This window comes from Berghia stephanieae, chromosome 12, assembly GCF_034508935.2.
Source record: "Berghia stephanieae isolate SIO BIC M18660-M18661 chromosome 12, UCSD_Bste_1.3, whole genome shotgun sequence".
NCBI classification, from domain to species: domain Eukaryota; kingdom Metazoa; phylum Mollusca; class Gastropoda; order Nudibranchia; family Aeolidiidae; genus Berghia; species Berghia stephanieae.
This window is the reverse complement of record NC_088371.1, coordinates 17,583,972-17,597,694: the sequence shown is the minus strand read 5'-3', so window position 1 is coordinate 17,597,694 and position 13,723 is coordinate 17,583,972. Positions and strand designations below refer to the sequence as shown.

At 37.1% G+C, this 13,723-nt stretch overlaps 2 protein-coding genes across 2 annotated transcripts in view; both read right to left on the bottom strand.

The window, feature by feature from the left end:
* The window catches only part of LOC144957907 (beta-1,3-galactosyltransferase 1-like), a 126,653-nt gene extending 113,523 nt beyond the window's left edge, over positions 1-13,130 (bottom strand). Inside the window, exon 1 of the mRNA XM_078889452.1 lies at positions 13,065-13,130. The gene's annotated coding sequence lies outside the window, so the exon portion shown is untranslated. The remainder of the gene's footprint in view (positions 1-13,064) is intronic.
* Positions 5,004-7,073, bottom strand: LOC144957575 (zinc finger MYM-type protein 1-like). The gene has a single exon (XM_078888920.1). The coding sequence runs from the start codon at positions 7,071-7,073 to the stop codon at positions 5,004-5,006; it is 2,070 nt and encodes a 689-aa protein (XP_078745046.1).
* Positions 13,131-13,723: the final 593 nt, after the last annotated feature.

The following is a 13,723-nucleotide window of genomic DNA, read 5'->3' as shown; positions in this document are numbered from 1 at the left end:
AATGACTGGCTAAAAACAATAACAAAGACCTGAGTGGCGTCAATTTCGTTCAATCTATATATTACATAGTCCACGGCTAATTCTACCAGCTTAGCATTCACGTTGGCTTGTGATAAAATATAATTGATTATTCACACTCTTATCCTTTGTTAATATAACCAATTGATAACAATAATGAACTTTGGTGTCAGGCTACATAATATGTACAAATTATAAGCCATGTATGATAACCGAACACAATGGACACCTAGATAACCACGCCTCTCGGACAGTCGTCATAATGTAAACAATGGCGATGATTGGTAAACATAGCAAACTGCACAAGTTTTTACTATCGATGGTATAATAGTATAATGTGTCGAAGTAAAATACCCACTGATCTACCGCTAGAACCAACACAGAAAACTATGTGTAAAGTAAAACGTTTAAGAGAACATCGTGTGATAACTAGTCACTCATCTGTCGGTATAAAAACAATAACAATGACCAGAGAGAGGTCGATTTCACTTATGTGTATATTGTTTATAGATAGAACGAAGATGGCGTCAATCTGGTCTTTGTTATTGCTTTTTGCCATCCGCGTTTATGAGTAAATGTCACAAACGGTATCAACCAGACTATAGATAGAACGAAGTTGACGTCACTCAGGTCTTTGCTATTATTTTTTTGCCATCCACGTTTATGATTAATTCTCACAAAACTGTATTAACCAGACTATAAACGTTCAAGGTTACACATAGCTTTGTGTGTTGGTCCGTTTTATTTCCGGATGGCAATGTTTGAGCTTCTTAGCCAAGCGCATACTATCCATAAACAACCAACTATGCTTCTCCGAGCACGTTTGAAGGTTTGTCACTATTTCTATGTTTTGATTAGTCAAAAATCTACTGGTTAATAGATAGTATGCGATTGACTAAGAAGTTCATAACATTGCCATCCGGAAGTATAACGGACCAACACACAAAACTGTGTCATGAACTTTTATCGTCTGGATAATACCATTTAGCGAGTATTACTCATAAACGTGGATGGCAAAAAAAAAAACAATAACAAAGACCAGAGTGACGTCAACTTCATTCTATCTATAAATAGGGCAGATACGTGACATCATCTACTTTTCCGGTCCAAACCGTAGCCATCGAATGAAATCCAAAAGGACTGGCAGTTTGACGTCATTAGTGAGTTGTCGTTAGTAGAGCTCATGGAAACAAGTCATTTCATTGGTTAAACTATTGACTTCAACTCACGATTTGTTTTCTTTGGTAGCAAAAGACTGGCATTTTGACGTGTTTGGCCATAACTTTACGAAGGCCATGTCCAAACTCCTTGCAAGTGGGCATGTAACCAGTCCTTCGGAGGACTCACAATGAATATATTGAAGCATAAGGTGGCATAACTATTTTATTTACAGGATATATATTATAGATAGAACGAAGATGACGTCACTCATGTCTTTGTTATTGTTTTTTGCCATCCACGTTTATGAGTAATTCTCACTAAACTGTATGAACCGGACAACACAAGTTCGTGGTTACACATAGTTTTGTGTGTTGGTCCGTTATACTTCCGGATGGCAATGTTGTGAACTTCTTAGCCAAGCGCATACTATCTATTGGCAGGTTCTACCGATAACGGGACGTAAAAGAGCGAGGATGGACGACCTTTATTGATGACTAGCATATATAATTTAATCTAGAAAATACGATGTCATCACTCTGAAACCAGAGGATCAATACGCTTCAACTTCAACAGTCGTAACGTCACTTCCCTCGTAATGACGCATTGTAACTTAATAACTGGCTCTGAACTATCGGAACAATGGCGGACGCCCTTATAAAATATTTCTCCGACGAGCATAAAAGCGTATCCAGAGGAGAAAAACATTATACATATGATCATGTTTTGACTTTTATACATTATGATCACAAGACATATGAAAAGTTCTAGCCAGCATGAAGAATAAAAAGTACAGATTTTCTTTGTTTAGAACCACGATGGCCGCCGTTGCTGGGCGACGTGACATCAGACTATTGAATCCAATTACACAAGGGGTGTACCCAGTCCTCCGAAAGAATGATTTTACACTTCCAATGAATTGGAACCAGTTTTTTGGGGGGGAATCACACGTTTGGTCCCAATTTTGTTTGGTCATCGGACCTGCTAATTGATGCTTAGCGTTTAGCTAAAATACCCACAACATCCGCCAGTTTAATGATGAAGTATATCAAAACACAAGACTATGAAACCTTTAACGTTTGTAGTCTGATTGATATAATTTTAGTGAGAAGTAATCACGAACTAAAAATAGCCACTACTACTACTACAACCACCACCACCGCATCATCACTACCACTACTACGACAACCACCACACCACATCACATCATCATCACTACTACTGCAACTACCACCACCACATCATCATCACTACCTCTACTACTACATTCACCACCACATCATCATCACTGCTACTACTACTACTACTACTACTACTACTACTACTACTACTACTACTACTACTACTACTACTACAAATACTACTACTACTACTTCTACTACTACTACTACTACTACTACTACTACTACTACTACTACTACTACTACTACTACTACGACGACGACGACGACGACGACGACTACTACTACTACTACTACTACTACTACTATACTACTACTACTACTACTACTACTACTACTATTACTACTAATACCACTACTACTACTACTACTACTACTACTACTACTACTACTACTACTACTACTACTACTACTACTACTACTACTACTACTACTAATACAACAACCACCACCTCATCATCATCACTACCACATCCTCAAGCGCAAAGCGCTAAAAGTTCACAACATAATCAAATCAACAACAAACCACCATCATACTTTGATCCTGCACCCGAAAATGACATAATTCAAATGTTATCAGTCGCTTCAGATAAAATATGTTCTCTCGATATTGTTCCGGTGTACCACGCGAGAATGACTCTACCAAAAAAAAGACTCTAGAGTTAATTTGGCGTACGCGATGCACACTCTAGAGTTAGTCTCGCGGCCGCGAGCTAACTCTAGAGTCTGTCTTGCGTACGCCAATTTAACTCTAGAGTCTTTTTGGCGATAGAGTCATTCTGGCATGCTACACTGGCATGCCTGATTAAAATATCCAAATAACTATAGATAGTTCGAAGATGACGTGACTCAGGTCTTTGTTATTGTTTTTTTTTTTTTTTTTTTTTTTTTTTTTTTTTTTTTTTTTTCCATCCGCGTTTATGAGTAATGCTCACTGAACTGTATTAACCCGACTATAAACTGTCATGGATACACACAGTTTTGTGTGTTGGTCCGTTCTGTTGTGAAACGAGGACAAAGATCACCCAGACCAAAGCATTTTGTTACATCTTGTTTTGCTAAATGTCAATAGCTTTATTATCCGAAACAGAATTACCATGAAATAATTCCTTTAATGTCAACGAATGGGGTATAAGTGTGGTCCTCATTTACAAAAACAATACTAGATATTATTGCTGTTGTGCTTCTGTTATTATATATTATTATTATTATTATTATTATTATTATTATTATTATTATTATTATTATTATTATTATTATTATTATTATTATTATTATTGTTGTTGTTGTTGTTGTTGTAAGTATTGGTGTTATTACAGTTGTTGTATTTGTGACCCATCGTCTCAAAACGGTATTATGTCGGAACAAACCATATGCTTAAAATCCGGATTTAATGTTATACCGGTCAAAAATATATACTGTTGGCATTAGCATCCTAAATTATGGTATCCATTCTCCTCAATAAATCGTATAAACTCAACACGTCTGATATGTCTGGCTATAAATTCAATTTGTAACGTCTTAACCAACCCGACATAATACCATTTTGAGGCGAAGCGTCACATTTTTGGGGTTTATTTATGAATTAATGGTATTCTTTTATTCTTAGGTTCCATTTACCTTCTTTTCTCACTTTCGTGTATGTTGTCATCAAATTGGATGAATTATTGGCGAAAGCCTAAGATTAAAAACACTTTGAAAACTTTCAAAAACGTTTATAAACAATAGCGTGAATGATATCAACCTCTCTCTGATTTTGTCATTGTTTTATACCACCAAAAGGGTATCACACGATTCTCTAGGTCATATTATTGTAAACGTTTAAATTTACACATTGTTTTCTGTGTTGGTTCTAATGATCAAGCGATAGAACAATGTGGGTATTTTAGATTCTCTCTCTCTCTCTCTCTCTCTCTCTCTCTCTCTCTCTCTCTCTCTCTCTCTCTCTCTCTCGATTCTCCCTCTCTCTCAACCGGTCCGCATCTTACCCCCCCCCCCCACCCAGTCCCCCCTCTTTTCCCCCTCTTTTCCCCCTCTTCTCTCTCTCTATAGATAGTATGCGCTTGGCTAAGAAGCTCATAACATTTCAATCCAGAAGTATAAGGGACCAACACACAAAACTGTGTGTATCCATGAACGTTAATAGTCAGGTTAATACAGTTCAGTGAGCATTACTCATAAACGCGGATGGCAAAAAAACAATAACAAAGACATGAGTGACGTCATATTCGAACTATCCATAGATAGTATGCAGATGACGTCACTCTATGCAGATGACGTCACTCAGGCCTTTGTTATTGTTTTTGCCATCCGCGTTTGTGAGCTGTTCTCACTAAACTGTATTAACCAGACTATAAAAGTCCATGGTTACACAGAGTTTGTGTGTTGGTCCGTTATACTTCCGGATGGCAATGTTGTGAACTCCTTGGCAGTGGCGGTTCTAGCCTATTTATAGTGGTCGGGCAAAGATGATTCGGTCATATATATATATATATATATATATATATATATATATATATATATATATGTATATATATATATATATATATATATATATATATATATATATATATATATATATACGCAAATAACTAATGTAATTAACGACATTTAAAAATAAATTATAGTTCATGTTTATGTACCAACCTATTTATAGATTAAATCCATTCGTCGAGTCTTTGATGATGCAAAATGATTGATGATCATGTCGTTAAGTTCAATTTTGGACAACCATTGTTTATGCACGGACATCACAGTGAGCGCATTCAAGCGCTCTTGTCCCATGGTATTCCGCACACATGTTTTGATCCGCTTTAAAGTACTAAATAGCCGTTCACTTTCTGCGGTGGAGACTGGTGTTGTTAACGTAATATTTAACAACGTTGACACCATTGGCAGATCATCCTCGAGGTCTAGTTCAATTATTTCCTTTAAAAGCTGTTGCGAGCTTTCTAGCAGTTGAAATATATTGTTGGAATACACGGTTTCAAGTTCGTTTTCTAATCTCTTTTTGTCTAAAAACGGGTAATACTGGCAGACAAGTTTTATTTTCTCTAAAGGTTTTGATTCCACGTAAGTCAAAAATTTCATAGGGTTCACAAGTGAAAACAAGGATATTTGTTCATATTGAGAAAATCTTTCCTCTATTTGAGTAACTACAATATCACAAGCCTCTTTTGCATGAGCGGTTAAATTGCTTTGAGGTCTTCTTTTTGACTGAGTATCGGTTGAGCAAACAATTTCATTAAAGAGACTGTCAACATCTGATCTTATTTTTGAAATATTAGATTTGAAATCTTCAACGCTCTGAATTATATCTGGTCCGGTTATTGTTCTGTTTTGCAGGTATGCAAATAAAATGTTAGCATGGCTAAAAATCCTATTAAAGAGGGTCAAATAAAAATTGAATTCCTCAGTATTCAGGATTCGTTCGAGTCCAACAGCTTCGCGCACCGATATAGCGTCCCAACCGTCTTCAGTCTGAATTTTCCTAAAACATTCAAGTAACTCTTCTTTTAAATCTTGAACACTAGAAAGGCACCTGCTCTGAAAATTCCATCTAGTTTGTGCTGGTCTGGGAAGCCGACTAGAAGTGATTGATCTTAAAAGATCGGCGCGTTTTGGGGAAATTGAAAAGAATGCTGAAAAGCCATCCAATTGGGCAAAAAATATTCTAATCGCTTGAACTGCTGAGCACGCTTGTCTCAATATTAGATTTAATTGATGCGCGTAGCAATGAACGAAATGTGCGTATGGAAACCAATGTTTCATCCGAACGTGCACTCCTGTATTTTTACCACTCATCACATTCGCGCCATCATACGATTGAGCAATCAGTTTGTGTTTTAAATCAAATTGATCTAATTGTGACTTAATGACAATAGAGAGACCCTCTGCTGACCTATCTGTAACAGGAACAAAATTTAAAAATCGCTCATATATTTCGCCATCTTTGCAATATCTTAAAATAATTACAAATTGAGACTGATTGGAAACGTCAGTTGTTTCATCTGCCTGAACAGCAACAAATCGGGCATTTTCTAAATCTTTCTTTAAATCCTCATTGTAGACGTAGAGTACAGAGTCTAAAAGCTCATTTTGAATTATTTTTGATGTGTATTTGTTAACTGTCGCTTGGGATAGATGTTGTGAGAGAATGTTATCTGAACTTGCAAGCAGATGAATAGTGTCAATGAAAATACCTTTGTTCAAAGAACTTTGGCTCTCATCGTGGCCTCTAAGAGGGAGTTCGTGAATCGCGCAATGCTTAAGGCAATCAATGATTTTGGACAATATGTATCGATTTTTCTTCACATCTTCATTGTGTTTTTGGATAGAAAGACTATAGCTTTCACTAATCTGCCGACCGATGTCTGTACTTCCTAAAAATTTGAATTTCACAGCATTGGATATATGTGTTGCACAGGTATTATGTTTTGATAAGCTTTCAGACAAGTGTTTCAAATCATCAAATCCTGTTGTTGACCAGCAAGATTTTCCTTTAAAGAGAACACAGTAAAAACAAAACAATTTCTTTTTTGCAACGCTTACAGTAAGCCATTTAAATTTTTCAAACCAAGATGTTTTAAACTTTCTTTTATCTTTAACAATGATCAAATCACGAGGCTGGTGTGGTCCAAGACGTTTTATCTCCAACTTTTCATTGAATGAAAAAGTAGACGAATTCCGAAGAAAGATGTTGTCAATTTCATTCATAATTCCCCTTAAATATTTCAACCACAAATAATCACATTCACAATGAAATGGCAATACCCGTAGCTTTTAATTATTCCAAAAGCAATCAAAAATGAATCACGAAAGAGGATACAACTAAAAATAAAGTGACATGACATAATACAACACCTTGACAATACAAGTCCATTTTGTTCACTCGAGAAATTAGAGATATTTTAACCCTCAACGGCGTGATTAATATTCTGTTACATTACTGGTTTTCAGTAGTAGTAACTTTAAAGTTTTAATCGAGACGCAAAAACAGCGATATGACTCGAGTTTCATTCAGAGCTCAAATTGCATCATTTTTGGTGAAAACGATAAAACGTAACATGACGTCAAGTTTGAGTAAATTCGAACTCAATGGTTGATAGGTTAAAGTGGGGAAATTTAATCGCTTGGTGTTGTTTAGGGGACACCGTAAGAAACACAACTAGATATGAAGTGAGTAGAAAAGTGCCAGAAGAAAATAGAGAATAAAAAATTTTTTTTCGCGGCGGTGGTGGGGTTTGAACCTGCGACCTTATTGGTACGACAACTCCGCCTGGCAGGTGAGAGCGTGGCTCTACCGTGTGAGCTATCCACGAACATAAAAATATTCGTTTCAAACCCAAAGTCATTTCTAGATCCCTCTCTCACCCACTTCTTGAGATCGCCGATTCGTTCGCCACCATCGCGAAGTAATTTTGACCAGCAGTTAAGCTTAATAGCCAATATTCTCATCACAAACATATAACATAGAAACGATTGAGACATTGAGTATGCTCCGGTGTATGGGGTGAATTTTTAATTCAGAAAAGTGAGTGGAGCAGGCACTTATGTTGGTAACAACAAGATATGAAGTGAGTAGAAAAGTGCCAGAAGACAATAGAGAATAAAAAATTTTTTATTCTCTATTGTCTTCTGGCACTTTTCTACTCACTTCATATCTTGTTGTTACCAACATAAGTGCCTGCTCCACTCACTTTTCTGAATTAAAAATTCACCCCATACACCGGAGCATACTCAATGTCTCAATCGTTTCTATGTTATATGTTTGTGATGAGAATATTGGCTATTAAGCTTAACTGCTGGTCAAAATTACTTCGCGATGGTGGCGAACGAATCGGCGATCTCAAGAAGTGGGTGAGAGAGGGATCTAGAAATGACTTTGGGTTTGAAACGAATATTTTTATGTTCGTGGATAGCTCACACGGTAGAGCCACGCTCTCACCTGCCAGGCGGAGTTGTCGTACCAATAAGGTCGCAGGTTCAAACCCCACCACCGCCGCGAAAAAAATTTTTATTCTCTATTGTCTTCTGGCACTTTTCTACTCACTTCATATCTTGTTGTTACCAACATAAGTGCCTGCTCCACTCACTTTTCTGAATTAAAGAAACACAACTGAGATACTACTGCAGTAATTAAAATGCCAAACATCAAACATTTAAAACAAAGGCAGTTGAGTATCTATGTTTTGGTTATGATAAAAGACGATAATAGCTACCTTCGCCCGGCGGTTTTGGGAGGTTAGAGATGTCAAGGTGACGAGGAATAGTGCTTGTAAAATAAATGATCTTTTTAGTGATAATTGTTATCATTTCTCTTCTCAAACTTAACTTGCAAAAACAACTTGTAAATCAAAGGAGTGGTTGTGATGGTGTTGGTGGTAGATATGGTGGGGGTTAGAATTATTGTACCGGTGGTGGTAGTGGTTGGAATAGTGGTAGAGGTGGTGGTGGTGGTGGAGAGGAGGAGGAGGAGGAGGAGGAGGAGGAGGGCGGTGAGGGAGGATGTAATTATGGTAGTGGTTTTGGTGTGTGCTGTTGGTTAGAATGATAGTTGTGGAGACGATGACGGAAATTATATGATGTTGATATTGTTTTTATTGCGATTCTAGTACTTGTAGTTAATGTTGTTGTTATTCTCAATGATGATGATGATGATGATGATGATGATGATGATGATGATGATGATCATGATGATGATCATGATGATAATGATAATAATAATAATAATAATAAATGTACATTTTTGAAGCGCTTGTGCCGAAGCTTCGAAGCGCTTCACATTGACCATCATTAAAAAAAAAAATACATACTGCAGTTTCGGACATACGAACAAAAGCTCACACACATCCAATTCCACACACACTCACACACACACATACACACACACACACACACAATATATATATATATATATATATATATATATATATATATTTTATATATATATAGACGCATAATGATGATGATGATGATAATGATAATAATACATGACATTTATAAGGCGCATTTTCATCATTGGGTGATGGTGACAACGACGATGTCGTCGACAATGATGATTACCATACGATATTACAATAAAGACAAAATAATGTCACCAATCTCTCCTCATGCATGCATTCGTTAGACTATCACAATAACGACACTACACTGTTATCCTTGCTCCTTCCCCAACCAACCCCTTGCTTCCCGCCTCTTCATCGCGAACTATCTTATGTAGCCTATGTATTAGATTCAGGACGGGCAAGTACGGAATCTGCCCACCCTTGCCTTAAACGTATTTATTTCCTTACTTAAAATTCAACTCACTCCTTTCTCAGAAGAGTACATCTCATATATTATACTAATTCAGTTGTTGAGATGAGAAAATCAAAATAGTGGTTGTATTTTATATATTTATTTAGTCGTGACTTTCGAATAAAAGTGTTTTGTTTTATTAAAGGGAATAAAATAGAAAATTACATTGTTTTGAAAAAATATTTAGTCTGGCAAAAATTTTCTTTTAAAAATACAGCGGTAATAACTTAAAGAATTTGAAAAAAAACTAACAAATTAATTAGTTTAAAAACAAAAATAAAAATAAAAGAACGAATAAGTAAACAATTTAAATAAATGAGTTTTGAGAAACACTAAAGAAAACGAGAAAAAAAAGAAATAATTTAAATGGATAAAACAATATATAAAAACAACTTAAATGAATAATAAATTGATATATTAGTAAATTAATACATTTAATTCAATACTGGAACCTTCCCAAAGTCATTACATTAATGGTACCACCAGCACAAGTAAGGCAATAAATAAGAAAAAGTTCGTTTGCCAAAATCTCTATTTAGTTTTAACTGGTTAATAAGGTGGGCTCATTTGAATTAGCCCGACCAAGTACTAGAGAGGCCAGACAGCAAAAATCGGAGTGAGTTCACCGTCAGGCGACGTGACGATGAGATGACGATGTGGGCGGAGTGGTGTGGAGTGGTTGGGGTGGGGGGGGGGGGGTGATAAAAAGAACAGGAGCATTTCCTGGATTATGCATTACGGGGTGCATGGTGATTCGCAATCTATCAAAAATACACACAAATTGATTTCAGTACGAAGTATCAAGTTTAAGTAGTAACTTTTGAAATTATCTAATTTAAATTTGATTATTTCGGACCCGGTAATACAGCATATAACTTGAAAAAAACAGGCTGGTATTTGCCCACCCTGCCCATTATTACCAGCCGTCCCTGCTCCTTGGCCAAGCGCATTCTATCTATAGATAGACACATACCATCGATAGTAAAACCTGTGTAGTTTGTTATGTGTACCAATCACTGCCATTGTTTACATTTTGACGATTGTCCAAGAGGCGTGGTTATCTAGGTGTCTATTGGTGTCGTGCAGTTTATTTTTGGCCCAAATCCTAAACCTAAAACTAAAACACAATTTTCACGAATTCTTTCTTAATCGTTTTTGAAAAATACGAATCTGGCCGATTAAGTTCCAACAAAATCTGAACGAGTCTTTGAAAAGACACGGATTGATAAACTGGCCAGAAAACTCGTCATTCAAATATCGATCGATTTAAACCTGAGACCCAGCGAGGTCTTTCTCGGTGTCCCATGTTTGAGAGGTTTAGGAGTTCTTGCCAAGTTGAGGGTCATTTAAATCGACCGATATTTGAAGGACGAGTTTTCTGGCCATATTTTTGATACACACGTCTTACCAGAGTACGGGGTTAAAAGGTTATATCTTTAGTTATGTCATGCTGTTGAGTAAAAATCCTGCTCAGATCTGCCAACCAGGTCAATCGCACCAACACACAAAACTAATTGTAACCTTTAACGTTTATTGATGCTGTGCGCTCAGCCAAATGGCTCGCAACCACAACAGTCGGCGGTTGGAAATAACGTACACAAACTACTATGTGTTACCTTGAACGTTTATTGAAAGTATGCGCATGCTAAGAAGCTCACAACATTGCCACCCGGAAGTATAACGGACCAACACACAAAACTATGCGTAACCTTGAACTTTCAAAGTCCGGTTAATACAGTTTAGTGAGAATTACTCATAAACGCGGATAGCAAAAATCAATAACAAAGACCAGAGTGGCGTCATCTTCGTTCTATCTTTATAATGAATGAAGATGACTTCAGAAGCTCTTAATTGCTGTATTTAGACAGCAAACGGGGTGATTAGTTTTATCACTTAAGTCCCTCAAGCAGAATATAGTATATAGATAGTATGCACTTGGCCAAGAAGCTCATAACATTGCCATCCGGAAGTATAACGGACAACCACACAAAACTGTGTGTATCCATGAACGTTTTTGTCGGGTTAATACAGTTCAGTGAGAATTACTCATAAACGCGGATGGCAAAAAACAATAACAAAGACCTGAATGACGTCATCTTCGAACTATCTATCAACGTTAACTTTTGTGATCTGGCAGGGGTTTATGATAACGTGATGATGACTTATCCTACGAGTGGCGATATATAAAAACAACAAAGAGCGGAGAGAGAGTGGCATCAGCTTCGGTCATTCTATCGAAACTATGCTTTTATAGTAAAATACTCACAGCATCGCCCGCCAGATGAATCGTACCAAAACACAAAACTACGTATCACATTGAATTTTTATAGAAAAGGAACGAAGTTGATATCATTCAAATCTTTGTTATTATTTTTAGACAGCCTGTTAGTGATTAGTCTCACTGAAATATGACTTACTTGACTTACTTGACTTAGATGCCTTTCGCGTCTCGACCGAAAGATCGGGTCGCCTTGGCTGTTTCCAGTATTTCCTGTGTGAGGTGTCTCCAATATTGCCGGTCCTCTGCTAGGGTTCTCAGATTTTCAAGGTCCCCTGCCGTTATGAGACTAATGCTTTGTCCAAGTGTTGTGAGGTTTTTGTTTAGGATCACAGGGAGTGTTGTGATCGGTCTTCCTCTGAAAAGGTTCCCGTGTTTTTGGAAGTATCCCGACATGGCTTGGTTTGCTGGTATGTTTTTGTTCCTGCGTAGTATGTGACCGAAAAGTTGCCATCGTTGTTGTAAAATGTCAAGGGAGATTGGTCTTTCTTTTGTGATCTTAATAGATGATTCATTTGAGATCTTTTTGGGGTATTTGATGTCCAGTACCCTTCTTAGCTGTGTGCGATGGAAGGCATCCAGATGTTCTTCTTCGGATTTTGTCAACGCCCAAGTGCCGCAGTTATACAGAAGTACCGGTTTTACAAGAAATATATCAAGACTATTAACGTAAAAGGTCACAAACAGATTTGTGTGTTGGTATGTTTAAACCTGGCTGGTGGCTGCTGTATTTCATTTTAAGGCATAGTCTGATTGAGAGCTAATCATCCAACTGGCGGTCTAAAAATCAATATTATCAAAGTGCTTCATTCATCCTATGATCTATTATTGGTGCTATACGTTTAGACAAAATTATCACATCCGCCAGCCCGATATAACGTACCAACGCACAAAACTATGTGTAACCTTAAATGTATATTGGTCTCTGATCGACATCATCTAGTGAGAACTAATCATTATAATGGCTGTCTAAAATCAATAACAAAGAGCTGGGCCACGTCAATTTCGTTCCATCTATAAGCCACACGTTTGCATAGTCCAAGAAGGGCCTCACAAATTATAACAAATAATATTATTCACACATACATATCCATGGTTACAACTTAACATCAATTGCTTTTCTCTTCTACCTCACGATACCACAGCTTTATCATTCACACATCAATCTACCCAGCTATCATCGACCGCTAGGCTACTACTTCTATCTCTTCTTCCAGGGTTACCAGATATTCTCAGGCATTCTGCCAACTGGATTTTAAAAATCTGCCAAATACCACAAAAAAAATCTGCAAACCGTACTATTTAAAACCAAAGCTAGAGGTGCCTAAATGAGCCATCACTTTATTTTTTCTCCGTACTATTTATAGTACCCCCTTTGAAAACTCATCAGTTTTGTTAAACAAAAAAAGTCCCCATGCTGATGTCATAATTTTTATTTTTCATTTCCCAAGTTAAAAAAAAATCACTAAGACATGAAAATTGCCATGGAAAACGTGGAGTAGACCTATACATTCATTCCTAGGCCTCGGAAAATAAAATCTGCCAAATATCTGCCAAATTGGCAACCCTGTATACTTTCATCCCTTTTTCCTCTTCTTACACACTTGTCCTGCTCTCCTAGTATTTTACCCAAATTTCACGAGAACGAAACATAACGAAAAGATGGCACACCACCAGCAAATCGCAGCGAAGCACAGGCATCGCTAAGCGCGTGTGCTGTTTGTAGAGATGAGGGGCCGTGGCGGCGTGGATAGCTCATACTACTACGGTAGAGTCAAGATCTCCGCCG